This window comes from Thalassophryne amazonica, chromosome 23 (genome assembly GCF_902500255.1).
Source record: "Thalassophryne amazonica chromosome 23, fThaAma1.1, whole genome shotgun sequence".
NCBI lineage: Eukaryota > Metazoa > Chordata > Actinopteri > Batrachoidiformes > Batrachoididae > Thalassophryne > Thalassophryne amazonica.
Genome location: NC_047125.1, coordinates 5,889,044 through 5,907,806, shown reverse-complemented (window position 1 = coordinate 5,907,806; position 18,763 = coordinate 5,889,044). Strand labels below are relative to the sequence as shown.

General features: G+C 45.2%; 1 protein-coding gene across 1 annotated transcript in view; it reads right to left on the bottom strand.

Moving 5' to 3' along the window:
- Window positions 1-18,763, bottom strand: part of LOC117504818 — a 3,434,143-nt gene that overhangs the window by 1,717 nt on the left and 3,413,663 nt on the right. The window contains exons 18-21 of the mRNA XM_034164343.1: window positions 13,620-13,793; window positions 8,252-8,425; window positions 7,912-8,073; window positions 334-380 (exon numbers count right to left, since the gene is read on the bottom strand). Of these exons, the coding sequence (XP_034020234.1) occupies window positions 334-380; window positions 7,912-8,073; window positions 8,252-8,425; window positions 13,620-13,793 (557 nt within the window). The remainder of the gene's footprint in view (window positions 1-333; window positions 381-7,911; window positions 8,074-8,251; window positions 8,426-13,619; window positions 13,794-18,763) is intronic.

Sequence of the window (18,763 nt, the reverse complement as noted above, 5' to 3'; positions counted from 1 at the left end):
AGTCCAAATGGTCCAACTTGCCGTACGAATGTTGCGACTGCAGATGGAGGTACGACCTCATCTTGACCACTAATCGATCGAGTTCCCAATGCGAGAGTGCCGCGACTGTGGCGTGCATGTGCTGTGGCTGAATGGCTGTGCCGACCGCTGTACGGGGTGTTTCGAATACAGCTCGACTTTTCATGAATGTCGTTCGAATCCTCCTTCATGCGCCATTCAACCTCGTTGGTGCTATGTGCGAAGGGGCCTTAACTGTCAGTAGGACTTGAATGAGTGATGTCACAGATGGTGATTTCTATGGAAACAGATGGATCAAAGTACAAACACACTTACACTTCCTCAGACCTGGTCTCAGCCATTGGACTCCACCAGGGTCCACCCTGAAGGGATGAGGGGACAGAGCAACATATGACATTTAATCAGGGAAACATGAACATGACATTGAGCTCATCCACACACTTTAAGCCTCCAACACAACTCGCTGTATGTGCTGTGGATAAAAAAAAAACCCATCTCGTGCATGGTTTTGTGCGAAGATGTGTGTTCAGCACCATAGAAGCTTGCAGACTGGCTGTGGAGACCTTCACTGCTGTACGGGTCTTGCGAAAGCTCAAGGATGCATACTGCATATATTGCAGTTGTACACCTGACGCAAGTCAGAAGCACAACTAGTTTGGACCATGTGATCAACGCAAGATGCACGAACATTGCATTTTGTTAGGTTTTTTTTATGAGAGGAGATGTAAGGGAGAGCGAAAACGCCCGCTGTTAAACTGTGCGAGCACCAGCACACCAAGACATAACGGTGGAGAGTGAGATGCACTTGTTATGTAAATGTTATGTCGCCATAACATTTCATGTTATGGCGACATAACACGAAATGTTGTAGGATGCACAAATTCTCCAATCACAGCCAGAGAAGCTGATAGATCCTTCAGACTTATTGTGGCATTACTGTCATTACATCAAGTGATTAAATGTAGCACAGTGCAAGTTCTACCACAAATACTCAGGTTTCAAGCTTTCACTCAGATCTGCCTAATCAGTAACAGTTGTATCTTTAATTAGAAGCACCTGATACACAATTTAGTCATCAACCGCAACCAATAGGAAATGTCAACGCCATTTGAAGATATCAATCCCGACACTTCTCTGCTGACTGCAGTCGCTGACAGGACTCTGTTTGTTGTTGTTGGCCAGAACACAGAATTCTCTACAGTGTCACACTGGACCATAGTTTTTCTTCTTTCCTCCTTCATGTAAATGGAAATGGTAAATGGACTGCATTTATATAGCGCTTTTCCATCTGTATCAGAACCTCAAAGCGCTTTACAATAATGCCTCACATTCACCCTGATGTCAGGGTGCTGCCATACAAGGTGCTAACTACACACCGGGAGCAACAGGGGATAATATCACGTGCCTCCTTTTCCATTGGGGCAGACCATGACGTTTCTCTGGTGCAGCCTGGAACATTAATCTCTGCTACTTTGCGAGCTTGTCGGTTGAAGGTACAGTAGTGTTCAGAATAATAGTAGTGCTATGTGACTAAAAAGACTAATCCAGGTTTTGAGTATATTTCTTATTGTTACATGGGAAACAAGGTACCAGTAGATTCAAATCTAACAAGACCAAGCATTCATGATATGCACACTCTTAAGGCTATGAAATTGGGCTATTAGTAAAAAAAAAAGTAGAAAAGGGGGTGTTCACAATAATAGTAGTATCTGCTGTTGACGCTACAAACTCAAAACTACTATGTTCAAACTGCTTTTTTAGCAATCCTGTGAATCACTAAACTAGTATTTAGTTGTATAACCACAGTTTTTCATGATTTCTTCACATCTGCGAGGCATTAATTTTGTTGGTTTGGAACCAAGATTTTGCTCTTTTACTAGTGTGCTTGGGGTCATTGTCTTGTTGAAACATCCATTTCAAGGGCACGTCCTCTTCAGCATAAGGCAACATGACCTCTTCAAGTATTTTGACATATCCAAACTGATCCATGATACCTGGTATGCGATATATAGGCCCAACACCATAGTAGGAGAAACATGCCCATATCATGATGCTTGCACCACCATGCTTCACTGTCTTCACTGTGAACTGTGGCTTGAATTCAGAGTTTGAGGGTCGTCTCACAAACTGTCTGCGGCCCTTGGACCCAAAAAGAACAATTTTACTCTCATCAGTCCACAAAATATTCCTCCATTTCTCTTTAGGCCAGTTGATGTGTTCTTTGGCAAATTGTAACCTCTTCTGCACATGTCTTTTATTTAACAGAGGGACTTTGCGGGGGATTCTTGCAAATAAATTAGCTTCACACAGGCGTCTTCTAACTGTCACAGCACTTACAGGTAACTCCAGACTGTCGTTGATCATCCTGGAGCTGATCAATGGGTGAGCCTTTGCCATTCTGGTTATTCTTCTATCCATTTTGATGGTTGTTTTCTGTTTTCTTCCACGCGTCTGTTTTTTTGTCCATTTTAAAGCATTGGAGATCATTGTAGATGAACAGCCTATAATTTTTTGCACCTGCGTATGTTTTCCCCTCTCCAATCAACTTTTTACCAAACTACGCTGTTCTTCTGAACAATGTCTTTAACATCCCATTTTCCTCAGGCTTTCAAAGAGAAAAGCATGTTCAACGGGTGCTGGCTTCATCCAGCTCCAAAATAGGGGACACCTGATTCACACCTGTATGTTCCACAAAATTGACGAACTCACTGACTGAATGCCACACTACTATTATTGTGAACACCCCCTTTTCGATTTTTTTTTTTAACTAATAGCCCAATTTCATAGCCTTAAGAGTGTGCATATCATGAATCATCTTGTTGGATTTGTGAGAATCTACTAAATCTACTGGTACCTTGTTTCCCATGTAACAATAAGAAATATACTCAAAACCTGGATTAATCGTTTTAGTCACATTGCACTACTATTATTCTGAACACTACTATACGGTCCCTTGTGTGTTATATTCATACATAGTGTTGTGGGGCTTGATTGACTTGATTAAACTGTTCCCCCACCTTTTGCCATTGTTACCGGCTTCTCCATCTTCAATCCTGACCTTCTGCCGCTTCTCTTTGCTCCTCCCTGCCATGGCCTTCTTCACAGCGATTACACACCCGACCGACAGGATGCTCCCTCTGTGTTGCTTTTCTGTCCCAGTTCCAGTTGTTCTTGTGTTTGATCACTATAGGTTGTCTCAACATTATCACAACCTGTCTCACCTTCATTCCAGGTAATGTAAGCTCCTTTCATTTGTTCACGGGGGACAGATGACTTCTTTAGGGACAATGGACACTGTTGCTGCCTCAACCTCTGACCCCAGGTGAGTTGCCTGATCTGTACTCTATAAGCCAGGCTGATGCCTTCTAAAACTGGTTAAGTCTCTGCTTCAAGTTTACTCACACAGGCATGTGATGCCAGTGACTTGTAATGTTCTCTTTCACTCTCCCTATGCTCGCACCTTTCTCCTCTCTTGACCGGTGTGCTGTATCTCTGTACTCAGTAGTAATATCCTCTGTCAATCTTTCACTCTCCTCAGGAGTCCTCAGTCAGTGGCTCTGCTTGCAGTGGATCAAATAAAATTACTTTGGATGCTGGTAGGCTAGCACTATTATGTTTGGAGCTAAACTGAGTCAAATAGAACACCAGATGCAGGCAGCCAGGACACAGAAGTGAAGGCAAAAAAGCAGGGTGCTTTAATAATCTTCAGTGACAAACAATCCAGTAAGTCAGTGTCAGGGTGATCCACAGTGATAACTAGAAGACAGCATCAATGGGGCAAGGATACAAAAACCAAGTTCAAATGTGGAGACAGGGCGTAGATCGCATGGGAGGTGCAAGGACTCTCAAATGCAAAAACACACAGTGGGGAGAAAATGACACAGAGTGCTTACAACCCGAGACCTGAGTGGAGACGAACAAAATACGTGACAGAGGCAATCGACCAGCAAATGAGGAAGAAGACAGGAGTGACTTATAAACTAATGAACAAATGAATAACAGGTGCCGAATCAGTAAAAATGGAAAGACAGAGACACAGGAAGAAATAAAGGAACATACAGAGAATAAAAAATAATAAAATGGACACCGTGACGTGAGTGGAAATACAACCTGATCATGAAATATAAAACAAAAACATAAGGTACACAAAAATGCAAAAACAAACATGGAACAAACAGACAACACAATAACAGATAAACAACTCAAACATATACTCAACAAAAATATAAACGCAACACTTTTGGTTTTGCTCCCATTTTGTATGAGATGAACTCAAAGATCTAAAACTTTTTCCACATACACAATATCACCATTTCCCTCAAATATTGTTCACAAACCAGTCGAAATCTGTGATAGTGAGCACTTCTCCTTTGCTGAGATAATCCATCCCACCTCACAGGTGTGCCATACCAAGATGCTGATTAGACACCATTAGTGCACAGGTGTGCCTTAGACTGCCCACAATAAAAGGCCACTCTGAAAGGTGCAGTTTTGTTTTATTGGGGGGGGATACCAGTCAGTATCTGGTGTGACCACCATTTGCCTCATGCAGTGCAACACATCTCCTTCGCATCATCCGTGAAGAGAACACCTCTCCAACGTGCCAAACGCCAGCGAATGTGAGCATTTGCCCACTCAAGTCGGTTATGACGACGAACTGGAGTCAGGTCAAGACCCCGATGAGGATGACGAGCATGCAGATGAGCTTCCCTGAGACGGTTTCTGACAGTTTGTGCAGAAATTCTTTGGTTATGCAAACCGATTGTTTCAGCAGCTGTCCGAGTGGCTGGTCTCAGACGATCTTGGAGGTGAACATGCTGGATGTGGAGGTCCTGGGCTGGTGTGGTTACACGTGGTCTGCGGTAGTGAGGCTGGTTGGATGTACTGCCAAATTCTCTGAAACGCCTTTGGAGACGGCTTACGGTAGAGAAATGAACATTCAATACACGAGCAACAGCTCTGGTTGACATTCCTGCTGTCAGCATGCCAATTGCACGCTCCCTCAAATCTTGCGACATCTGTGGCATTGTGCTGTGTGATAAAACTGCACCTTTCAGAGTGGCCTTTTATTGTGGGCAGTCTAAGGCACACCTGTGCACTAATCATGGTGTCTAATCAGCATCTTGGTATGGCACACCTGTGAGGTGGGATGGATTATCTCAGCAAAGGAGAAGTGCTCACTATCACAGATTTAGACTGGTTTGTGAACAATATTTGAGGGAAATGGTGATATTGTGTATGTGGAAAAAGTTTTAGATCTTTGAGTTCATCTCATACAAAATGGGAGCAAAACCATAAGTGTTGCGTTTATATTTTTGTAGATCAAATGACAAACAGTGCAAAACCCCAAACCTACATTATAGACTATACACAAAGAAAAAACATGGAGCTCCAACAGAAACAACCCCAAGAACATGGAAGACAGTGAACTAGGAAAACATAAGGAGGCACGAACCGCAGGAGAACACACAGCTGACCCACATGGATGACAACAAGCACAGACAGTAACAGACACGGAAGACACACACACGACCGATTGATGTGGAAGACAACCCCAAACACTCAGACAAAAACCCCAGACAGGAAGCAAGGAGACACACGCATACCAAAACACAAAGCCACATGGGACACAAACATGACCTACACACATGACAGACAAAAGGCTCAGACAAGGACTAACTGGCACGTCCCCAACAGTACCCCTCCCCCATGGGCTGGTCCTGACAGTCCAAAACAACCACCCACTCCCCAAAACTGACAGGATCAACACACAAAACAATGGGCATGGAACAAAAATGGGGACCCTACACAACAGAACCCCAAAAAACTGAGCAGGGTCGGGGGCAGGGGCCAGAATGGCTGGAACGCTGCGAAACGAAGGCGAACTGCCCAGGAGACACTGATTCACAGACAGATTATTACATAATGACTGCAGAGTCCAGTCTCTGCTGCAAGCAGGGGCTAGCAGCTGGCAAGGCAGTCTGCTGATGATGAACACAGCATCCAGATGCTGACCATTGAGCTGGCTGAAGTTCCAAGCAGAGTTGGATGGTTGGTTGTATGGCCAGCAGATGTCCACAGCTGCACTCAAAACATGTCCAGATGGCCCTGGACATTAGCTGGCCAGCTACAAAATGAGACGGTGGCCTATCAATTTCTTTTGCTCTTCTAATTTTCACTACTTTTAGTCTAGCCCTATTAATATATTAACACCATCCATGCAATATGTTTTGTGCAGGTGCTTCAGGGTCATGAGAATTTAAAAAATGTACAAACACACAATAAATTCAAACTAAATGCACTGTACAGAACTGTGGAAAAAGGATTCATTTAATATTTAGCTGGTTTTGTCTGCTGTGAAGCCGTGGCGCAGATTACTCATCGGCTTTCACCACAGTCACCGCTTTCACCACAGTCACCATCTCTTCAGCTTTCTGCTGGCTGCGAAAAATCCATTCAGTGATCCACCAAGAGAAAAAAAGGTAGTTACATTATGAACAACAACATCAAGTCGCTGTGGTTAAGCAGGTGGTGCTGTGACAATCAATTCAGAAACATTCCGTATTGCTTGCGCACAGGGAGACGCAAATCCAGTGTTTCAGATTTACCCACTATGGGACCCGTTTTCAAATACTATAATTTTCGGCCACCCAAAATACTGTTTACTGTTGCCAAATCAATACAAAACTTCCCGTGTGAATGGGGACTAAATGTCCCCACATGGAGCTCCTCTATCAGATCCCGTCTCTGCTTCTGATCATTTCTTAATGACATTTACATTTACTTTAAATGGACTACCCAGCAGTGGGGAATAAGTTTCATTACAGTAGAAGTCTTTCAGAAAGCGCTGTAACTAGGTTTAAGGATATGATTCCTTCTTTGTTATGTTCTCCAATGCCATATACCAACACAGTGCAGAGTAGCTACCTAAACTCTGTGAGTGAGAGAGATTATCTCGTCAATAGTTTTACAACCTCATTGAGCACAACTTTGGATGCTGTAGCTCCTCTGAAAAAGAGAGCCTTAAATCAGAAGTGCCTGACTCCATGGTATAACTCACAAAGTCACAGCTTAAAGCAGATAACCCGTAAGTTGGAGAGGAAATGGCGTCTCACTAATTTAGAAGAGCTTCACTTAACCTGGAAAAAGAGTCTGTTGCTCTATAAAAAAGCCCTCCATAAAGCTAGGACATCTTACTACTCATCACTAATTGAAGAAAATAAGAACAACCCCAGGTTTCTTTTCAGCACTGTAGCCAGGCTGACAAAGAGTCAGAGCTCTATTGAGCCGAGTATTCCTTTAACTTTAACTAGTAATGACTTCATGACTTTCTTTGCTAATAAAATTTTAACTATTAGAGAAAAAAATTACTCATAACCATCCCAAAGACATATCGTTATCTTTCGCTGCTTTCAGTAATGCTGGTATTTGGTTAGACTCTTTCTCTCCGGCTGGATCAGGTGACCCTGAACCATCCCTTAGTTATGCTGCTATAGACTTAGACTGCTGGGGGGTTCCCATGATGCACTGAGTGTTTCTTTCTCTTTTTGCTCTGTATGCACCACTCTGCATTTAATCATTAGTGATCGATCTCTGCTCCCCTCCACAGCATGTCTTTTTCCTGGTTCTCTCCCTCAGCCCCAACCAGTCCCAGCAGAAGACTGCCCCTCCCTGAGCCTGGTTTTGCTGTAGGTTTCTTCCTGTTAAAAGGGAGTTTTTCCTTCTCACTGTCGCCAAGTGCTTGCTCACAGGGGGTCGTTTTGACCATTGGGGTTTTTCAGTAATTATTGTATGGCTTTTGCCTTGCAATATAAAGCGCCTTGGGGCAACTGTTGTTGTGATTTGGCGCTATATAAATAAAACTGATTTGATTTGCTTGTAGCCTCTCCATACCTGAGAGTCCAACGTGGATCCTTGTGCTCAGCAAACAGCAGCTTGACTGAGTCTCCTGGATGGTTGTAGCTCAGGTCCAGCTCTCTGAGATAGGAGGGGTTGGAGGTCAGAGCTGAAGCCAGAGACGTACAGCCTTCATGTGTGATCAGACAGCCTGACAGCCTGCAGACACACAAACCAGCAGACACAATGTGAGGACAGTGTCAGGACGTCCCCACTTTCCAGCAGCACGGACACACTGATGTTTGCTGCAGGATGGAGCTCATTACTGTGGTTCCAAACAAATATCCATCATCAAAGCTGCAGCTTCACTGTGATTTTGCACACATCGAGTCCTGACCTGAGAGTCTCCAGGTGACAGTGTGGACTCTCCAGTCCAGCAGACAGCAGCTTCACTCCTGAATCCTGCAGATCGTTGTTACTCAGGTCCAGTTCTGTCAGATTGGAGGACTGAGAGCTGAGAACTGAGCTCAGAACTTCACAGAATCTCTCTGACAGATTACAGTAAGATAACCTGCAGAGACGATTAAAAAAACAAGCATTTCACTTTAAATGGATATGAATTCAGTCACTGTTCAAACTAGGTAGTGCAGTGGATGATAGTTTTAGTGCGATGGCCTCGATTAGACCTGATTAAATAAAATATATTAATCCTCTCTCAACCACAAAACCCCACTGGAGACAGAGACTGCGTTTCCATCCCAGTTGAGAAATTCCTAAGTCATCTGGAGATCTTCAGATAAGTTTTGGAGACATCACCCGATGGTCCAGCACTGCTTTCCAGAGAAAAACAAGGTTATAATTCATGAATTACATGACGTTATAATGGCTTATCGTCAGAATCTGAGCTTTTCCAGGACAGGAGGAGACCTAAAATATAATCAAATTAAGGCAGGAACCTCTTCAGACTGCAAAACATCCCCCAAAACCAGATAGGAGCCATAAATCTTTGGGTCTTCACAACTTACTTTATCTTGAGTTTAAAGCAAAGAAAAGAAATAAAATTTGACATCGGTATTTCTTTCATTGATATCTAAAGACTTATAATGTTGGTTGCATTTATTATTCAAACAAAATGCTTTGCATGTAATCATTCCAGTTTATTGATATGTGCTCCTTGCAACTGATGTGTGTTAAGTGAATCTTCCTGCATTATCTAAAATGTTGATGTTGAAGTACTCTGTTTATCCAAAAGGATGTGTTTAACTGACTAGTAATAATATGTGTCCATTTGAACATTTCAAATTAATTAATGTGTTTAAATAATTGAATCATTTGAGTTTGCTCTAAGGATGTGAAGTTTCTGTGAGATTACACACACCCTAAATGGGCGGAGTTTAGCGATGTCAGTCCCCTTTAAAAGTTAGAACAGAGTCTTTCTTCTTCCAGCTCTTCAGCACCCTTCTGCCTTCTCTCTTCTTTGTAAATGCTTAATTTTAATTATTATTGGGCCAAGGCCTCATTGCTAAGCTAAGCTACCACGTGGCGTTCATTCATTATGTGCTTTTGGGACAAACTTAGTAAGTTTTAAGGGGCGTCAAGTCTTTTGAATTTTTAAAACTTCCAAGCTTTTCAAATTAAGAGCGAATTTACAGAAAAGTGACTTTTCCTTTTTCATGATAAATTTTTCTAATGCTCTTAAAGTTTTTTTATTCACAAAGATTTTTAATCTGGTCCAAACTGTTGTGTGGGCCGCTGAAGAGGAGGTACTGCTGGCCTCCACCAGAGGGCGCCCCGAACGAGATCACGGTTCGCAATCGATACCCTTTGCCCCTGTTGGATTCAGTGTTCACGCCCCTGCATGGAGCCCAAATTTTCACCAAACTAGATCTTAGGAATGCGTATCACCTGGTTCGGATCCAGAAAGGAGACGAGTGGAAGACGGCATTTAACACCCCATTAGGTCACTTTGAGTACCTGGTCATGCCGTTCGGCCTCACATATGCTCCCGCGACGTTCCAAGCTTTGGTTAATGACGTCTTGCGGGACTTCCTGCACCGATTCGTCTTCGTATATCTGGACGATATACTCATCTTTTCCCCAGATCCTGAGACTCATGTCCAGCATGTACGGCAGGTCCTGCAGCGGTTGTTGGAGAACCGGCTGTCTGTGAAGGGCGAGAAGTGCGAGTTCCACCGCACTTCTTTGTCCTTCCTGGGGTTCATCATCTCCTCCAACTCCGTCGCCCCTGATCCAGCCAAGGTTGTGGCGGTGAGAGATTGGCCCCAACCCACAAGCCGTAGGAAACTGCAACAGTTCCTCGTCTTTGCAAATTTCTACAAGAGGTTCATTAAGGGCTACAGTCAGGTTAGTAGTCTCCTGACAGCCCTGACCTCCCCAAAAGTCCCCTTCACCTGGTCAGATCAGTGCGAAGCCGCGTTTAGGGAGTTGAAATGTCGGTTTTCGACTGCACCAGTTCTGGTGCAGCCCAATCCTTGCCGCCAGTTTGTGGTTGAAGTGGACACCTCTGACTCAGGGATAGGAGCCATGTTATCCCAGAGCGGGGAGTCCGACAATGTTCTTCACCCTTGTGCCTACTTTTCTCGCAGGTTGACCCCAGCTGAACGGAACTATGACGTGGGCAATCGGGAACTCCTTGCAGTGAAAGAGGCTGTTGTGGAGTGGAGACACCTGTTGGAGGGAGCTTCGGAGCCGTTCACGGTTTTCACAGACCATCGGAACCTGGAGTATATCAGGACCGCCAAGCGGCTGAACCCCAGGCAAGCCCGCTGGACACTGTTCTTCGGGCGTTTTGACTTCCGGATCACCTATAGCCCCGGGACCAAGAACCAGAGATCGGATGCCTTGTCCCGGGTACACGAAGATGAAGTCAAAACAGGGCTGTCGGTTCCACCGGAGCCCATCATACCTGAGTCTACTATCGTGGCCACCCTCACCTGGGACGTGGAGAAGACCATCCGGGAGGCCCTGGCACGGAGCCCGGACCCAGGAACCAGTCCAAAGAACCATTTGTACGTCGCACCAGAGGCCAGAGCTGCTGTCCTGGACTTCTGTCATGGTTCCAAGCTCTCCTGTCATCCAGGTGTGCGAAGGACCGTGGTAGTGGTCTGGCAGTGCTTCTGGTGGGCATCTATGGAAGCCGCCGTCTGGGAATATATCCAGGCCTGTACCACCTGTGCCAGGGGCAAGGCAGACCATACCAAGAGTCAAGGACTTCTTCAACCGCTTCCAGTGCCTCGTCGCCCCTGGTCCCACATCGGCCTGGATTTTGTCATTGGCCTCCCGCCGTCCCAGGGCATGATGACCATCCTCACGATAGTGGACCGATTCTCCAAGGCGGCCCACTTCGTGGCCCTCCCGAAGCTCCCAACGGCCCAGGAGACCGCAGACCTCCTGGTCCACCACGTCGTCCGTCTGCATGGGATACCAACAGACATTGTCTCGGATCGTGGTCCCCAGTTCTCCTCTCAAGTCTGGAGGAGTTTCTGCAGAGAACTGGGGCCCACTGTGAGCCTCTCGTCCGGGTATCACCCACAGACGAATGGTCAGGCAGAGCAGGCTAACCAGGAACTGGAACAAGCCCTACGTTGTGTAACATCCGCGCACCCGACGGCCTGGGTTACCCATCTGGCCTGGATCGAGTACGCGCATAACAGCCAGGTGTCCTCTGCCACCGGCCTCTCCCCGTTTGAGGTGTGGTTGGGGTACCAGCCCCCATTGTTTCCCGTGGTGGAGGGTGAGGTCGGTGTGCCCTCGGTCCAGGCCCATCTCCGCAGATGCCGTCGGGTGTAGCGCGCCGCCCGTTCTGCCTTGCTGAAAGCCCGGACGAGGGCTAAGGCCCATGCAGTCCGCCGGCGCTCCCCGGCCCCTGTATACCAGCCCGGGCAGGAGGTGTGGCTTTCCATGAAGGACATCCCCCTCCAAGTGGACTCACCCAAACTAAAGGACAGGTACATCGGTCCATTCAAGATCCTCAAAGTCCTCAGTCCGATCATCGATGGGGAGCCGGCTTGGACGGTGCGCCGGCTCCTGGACATCCGTCGGAAGGACCGGGGGTTCCAGTACTTGGTGGACTGGGAGTGGTACGGACCTGAGGAACGCTCCTGGGTGAAAAGGAGCTTCATCCTGGACCCGGCCCTCCTGGCCGACTTCTACTCTCGACACCCCGACAAGCCTGATCGGGTGCCAGGAGGCGCCCGTTGAGGGGGGGGGGGGGGGGGGGTCCTGTTGTGTGGGCTGCTGAAGAGGAGGTACTGCTGGCCTCCACCAGAGGGCGCCCTGCCTGAAGTGCGGGCTTCAGGCACGAGAGGGTGCTGCCGCCTCTTCAGGACAGTCAGACATGGCAGCTGTCAATCATCATCTCCAACAGCTGTCATTCATCAACCACTCCATAAAGCCGGATGACATCTCCACCTCGCTGCCGAGATATCTTCAAGCCAAGTAGGTAATACCTCAGCCATGATTGTGCCGTGCGCACATTATTTTCTCTAGTCTTTGATATTGTTTCAGGAGTCTACTCGCTGTTGTTGTTCTGTCGGAGTACGGAGTGGTGACGAAGTGAAGGGCGTTCACTTGTCACACCGAACTACAGAGACAACCGGAGTTTAACTGTCAATAAAAGGTGGAGGTGTTCTTTCCCACTTTAAAAGGAGAAATCTAACTGTTCTGACTGTGTTACTGGGTGTGCACACACCCACCCTTGATTGTTTCTGCTTCCTGCCAGCAGTACCAGATCTGACAGCCGGAGACGGTGACCACCTGGGACTCGGGACTTGGCGGCTCCAATATTCTCTGGGTTCGGTGGCGGTGGAAATCGTGTGGGTTCTGGCTCCTCTCTGGACGGACATCTTCTATCCTCGAGCCTGCCCACACGTCACCTTTGTAGATTGACTACATACAAATTCTGTAATCGTCTGTATTTCGTTGTGCACATTCACAACAGTAAAGTGTTCTATTTTCGGCTCATTCATTGTCCATTCATTTACGCCCCCTGTTGTGGGACCGTGTCACTACACTTTCCCAACACAAACAAACTTTTTGAAAGCTACTAAGAACCCTTTTTCAACAAACACCTTCCACCTCTGGGTCACTGCAAGCTGACAACGGAACTGTTTTCAAACCTGACTGCAGCCGCTAAAGCCGGTAAAACCAGCCGACCAGCCCTGGGATCACCCGGGGACACCTCTGCGTGAACCCCTCCGACCCAGGTGAGCTCATGCTGCCCGATGACGACGGACGGACAGAACCAGCCCTCCAACAACAGCTAATCAACCCAGTCCAGGCTGCATGAAGGAGGTTTGTTGTGAATGGATACAGGTGGCTCCTTATCCCTTTTCTTTAAAACATTCTTGTAATATTTTTCTTCATAATTGGCTTCAAAATTCATCACTAAATTCCAATCAGATTTAGTTACTTAAAGTTTTAAGCTTTCACGTCTTTCCTCCAACGTCTCATGAGCAAGTAAAAAAATTGTTTCCATGAATGAACGTAATTTTCATCACTGTCTATAAAATGCCGGTCAAATGTTAATTTCTTGTATAAATTGTAAATAAACTGTAAATATCCATCAAATATCCAACTGTCCTTACAAAGCTTTTTTTAGATTCTTTGATCACTGGCAGCAGCAGGTGAAGAGCCTCATGTGAAGCACAGTATTTCTTCAGGTCAAATATCCATCAACACTCACACAGCATGACAGGGAGCAAAGCTGCAGCTTGACTCTGATTTTGCACACATCGAGTCCTGACCTGAGAGTCTCCAGGTGACAGTGTGGACTCTCCAGTCCAGCAGACAGCAGCTTCACTCCTGAATCCTGCAGATCGTTGTTACTCAGGTCCAGTTCTCTCAGACTGGAGGACTGAGAGCTGAGAACTGAGCTCAGAACTTCACAGCTTCTCTCTGACAGATTACAGACAGATAACCTGCAGAGAGTGCAGTGGTGCAATTCAGTGACTGTTCAAACTAGTTAGTGCAGTGGATGATAGTTGATTCATTCAGCATAACCACTGACATGCATATGAGCTGAAAATGTATTATTTATTAGCTTGTGTCATTGTGGCATAAGTATATTTGTTCACCTCCACCCTTTTTTTGCTGATCTATGAGTCAATCTGTCAATCAATCAATCAATCAATTTTTTTTTATATAGCGCCAAATCACAACAAACAGTTGCCCCAAGGCGCTTTATATTGTAAGGCAAGGCCATACAATAATGATGTAAAACCCCAACGGTCAAAACGACACCCTGTGAGCAAGCACTTGGCTACAGTGGGAAGGAAAAACTCCCTTTTAACAGGAAGAAACCTCCAGCAGAACCAGGCTCAGGGAGGGGCAGTCTTCTGCTGGGACTGGTTGGGGCTGAGGGAGAGAACCAGGAAAAAGACATGCTGTGGAGGGGAGCAGAGATCAATCACTAATGATTAATGCAGAGTGGTGCATACAGAGCAAAAAGAGAAACACTCAGTGCATCATGGGAACCCCCCAGCAGTCTAAGTCTATAGCAGCATAACTAAGGGATGGTTCAGGGTCACCTGATCCAGCCCTAACTATAAGCTTTAGCAAAAAGGAAAGTTTTAAGCCTAATCTTAAAAGTAGAGAGGGTGTCTGTCTCCCTGACTCCCTGTCATCTGTGACTTAAAGAGTCACGATGATCTGATCTAAATAGGAGTGTCAGAAAAAATTGAATCATGATTCTTATTTATTACGATTCTGAATCGATCCAAAATGTCCAAGAATCAATTTTTAAAAAGCATTTTTTTTTTTTTTTTTTTTTCTTGCTTACTCGCTGCGTGTACTGTTTGTCAGGCAGCGGCTTCCGTACTAGTGTCCCCGCGATACTGGGGTGGGGATCCGGCGTGCTTCAAACATTCATGAGCTGCAGCTTAGCATGGCGAACGAAGAGCTAATTCAGCCAGCACTGTCTTGTTTGGCCGCATTTTGGATTTTATTATTTGCTGCGTAAGAAGGAGCTTGACATGACTTATGCAGTGCGCAAAATCTGCAAAGTGAAAGTCAAGTACTTCGGAAACACTTCAAATCCGCAAGCCCACATGCTACGCCATCACCCGGAGCTAGAAGAGGGAAGCAGCGGTATCTGCCAACTACTGACCAGCGCTTCGCTAAACTGCCAGCCAACTCCGAACGAGCAAAGCAGATAAGTAAATTTACATCCAGAATCACTCGATTAACCTGCATTTTCTTAAACATAAATATTTTTAAGTAATATAACTATTTCTCAGAGCTCTTTCAATCGAAAATCGATTCTGAATCAAATCGTCACCCCAAGAATCGGAATCTAATTGAATCGTGAGTTGTTGTACGATTCACATCCCTAGATCTAAACTAGAAATTGTGCGATCTATTACTGTTAAAGAATTTTAAAGATTCTTATCAATTATTAATGTCTTTGATCCTGACTTTGATTCTGTCTTCCATATATACAGTGAGGAAAATAAGTATTTGAACACCCTGCGGTTTTGCAGGTTTTCCCACTTAGGAATCATGGAGGGGTCTGAAATTTTCATCTTAGGTGCAAATAATCTAAAAAAAAAAAAAAAAAAAAATCAGAAATCACAATGTATGTTTTTTTTATTATTTATTTGCATGTTACTGCTGCAAATAAGTATTTGAACACCTACCAACCAGCAAGGATTCTGGCTCACACAGACCTGTTAATTTTTCTTTAAGAAGCCCTCTTATTCTGCACTCTTCACCTGTATTAATTGCACCTGTTTGAACTTGTTACCTGTATAATGGTGATTCTTAGACTACGGGCACTTATTATGTCCTTTGATCATACTGTATGAAAAACAGAAAAAAGGGGAAATTTCACACTTTTATAGTTATCTTTACAATGAAAGTGTGTTAAGAAATTTGTTCTAGTAGTCTATGATGACTTTTTCACCTTTTGTCAGCATCATTATATGCAAATATTGCCGTTTTGTGCTTGTCCCACACCCAGACTTTTGATCTTCAATGATAAAAATGAATGGTAAAGAAACGTTTTTTCTAATGTTTTAAAATATCTCTGAATAATATATCAGTAAAATAATCAAAACATAATTGGGGTATTCAATGTCATACAACTGTTGTGATTTTTTTTAAACAAAATGTAGTTGTCCCACACTATTGCCGTAATTTCCACCACAACACTGTAATGTCCCTTTAAACCAGGGGTGAGCAATCATGTGCCATAAAGGGCCGAGACACTGCAGGTTTTCCGTGCAACCAATCGCCTCAGCAGGTGATTTCATTAATGATCAGGTGTCTCAGCAGGCGATTTCATTGACAACCAGGTGTTTATGTTCAGAGCAGAAGCTCATCAGCAACCCACCTGCTGAGGTGATTGGTTACATGGAAAACCTGCAGTGTCTCGGCCCTCGATGCCCACCCCTGCTTTAAACAGTTTGTATGAAAGATTGTTTGGGTAGTTTCTATGGAGATAAACAGTGACATCAGAGCACATGTATATAGCGCCAAATCACAACAAACAGTTGCCCCAAGGCGCTTTATATTGTAAGGCAATGGTGTGGTGGAAATTACATGTACAAGGCCAATAGTGCCCGTAGTTAAAGAATCACCCATAAAAGACACCTGTTCACACAATCAATCACACTCCAACCTGTCCACCATAGCCAAGACCAAAGAGCTGTCTAAGGACACCAGGGATTAAACTGTAGACCTGCACAAGGCTGGGATGAACTACAGGACAACAGGCAAGCAGCTTGGTAGAAGACAACAACTGTTATGATTATTTATTAGAAAGTGGAAGAAACACAAGATGACTGTCAATCTCCCTCGGTCTGGGATTCCATGCAAGATCTCACTTTGTGGAGTAAGGATGATTCTGAGAAAGCTCAGAACTACACAGGAGGACCTGGTCAATGACCTGAAGAAAGCTGGGACCACAGTCACAAAGATTGCATTAGTAACACATGATGCAGTCATGGTTTAAAATCCTGCAGGGCAGCAAGGTCCCCCTGTTCAAGCCAGCACATGTCCAGGCCCGTTTGAAGTTCACCACTGACCATCTGGATGATCCACAGGAGGTATGGGAGAAGGTCCTGTGGTCAGATGAGACCAGAATAGAGCTTTTTGGAATCAACTCCACTTATCATGTTTAAAGGATGAGAACAACCCCAAGAAAACCATCCCAACCGTGAAGCACGGGGGTGGAAACATCATACTCTGGGGGTGCTCTTCTGCAAAGGGGACAGGACGACTGCACCGTATTGAAGGGAGGATGGATGGGGTCATGTATTGCGAGATTTTGACAAACAACCTCCTTCCCTCAGTAAGAGCATTGAAGATGGGTCATGGCTGGGTCTTCCAGCATGACAATGTCCCTAAACACACAGCCAGGGCAACTAAGGAGGGGCTCCGTAAGAAGCATTTCAGGGTCCTGGAGTGGCCTGGCCAGTCTCCAGACCTGAACTCAATAGAAAATATTTGGAGGGAGCTGAAACTCCAAACCTGAAAGATTTGGAGAAGATCTGTATGGAGGAGTGGACCAAAATCCCTGCTGCAGTGTGTGTAAACTTGGTCAATATCTACAGGAAACGTTTGACCTGTGAAACTGCAAACAAAAATTACTGTATCAAATATTAACATTGATTTTCACAGGTGTTCAAATACGTATTTGCCGCAGTAACATACAAATAAATTATTAAAAAATTCATACATTGTGATTTCTGGAAATTTTTTTAGATGATGTCTCTCACAGTGGACATGCACCTAAGATGAAAATTTCAGACACCTCCTTGATTTCTAAGTCGGAGAACTTGCAAAATTGCAGGGTGTTCAAATACTTATTTTCCTCACTGTACATATATATGTGTGATTTCACTTAATATTACTTTTCTAGTTAATCACTGAACTGTTCACACTGTAAAATGACCTTTTGCTTACATGAAAACTGTGAGAATGCAAGCCTTGTTTTGCTGAGCACAGATGTACATTTTAATTAACAGGTCGGCCTTGAACAGAGAACAACGCAGCCTGTACACTAACCCAAGGTTGTCGCTGTTATGTTTCATTTTTGAGAACAATTACTATCTGTTTGAGAATGTCTGTGAGGCGCTTTCAGGCGAAGAGTGATAGAAAATATGAATTGACTGAAGAAACGCAGCTGTGCTTTTGAATATTGTTTTTGTAATATGTCTGTGGTGCAACTTGTGTTGTGTGGGCCGCCAGAAGAGGAGGTACTGCTGGCCCACCACCAGAGGGCACCCTGCCTGAAGTGCGGGCTTCAGGCACGAGACGGCGCTGCCGCCACGGACACAGCCGGGGGTGACAGCTGTCACTCATTATCTCTTGACAGCTGTCACACATCTACACTTCATCATCTCACTCCATAAAGACCGGACGTCATCTCCACCTCGTTGCCGAGATATCATCTACCTGTGAAGGTAATATTCTCTGCTGTATTAAGTAATTGTGACTTACGTGTGTTCTGTTAGCAGCCGTTGTCCTGTGGTGCCTTGTCAGCTGGGTTGGCGGTTTGTGAGAGTGCCGACGTCTTCGCCTCTCACTCCTTCCAGATAAGCGATTTAACAGGAGCTGCATGAGTGTGTGATTAGAGGTGGAGGTGACTTTCCACCATCTGACTGTTTTTGTTACTGGGTGTGCACACACCCACGTCTCACTGTTTGTGCTCCTCGCCAGCAGTACCAGATCCGACAGTCGGGGACGGTGATCACCTGGGAATTCGGGACTTGGCAGCTCCAGTATTCACCAGGTTCTGTGGCGGTGGAAATCGTGTGGTCCCGGCTCTTCTCAGGACAGACGTCTTCTATCCTTGAGCCTGCCCACACGTCACCTTGGTGTATTGACTATCAGATTCTGTGATTGTCTGTATAATCGTTGTGCACATTCACAACATTAAATTGTTACC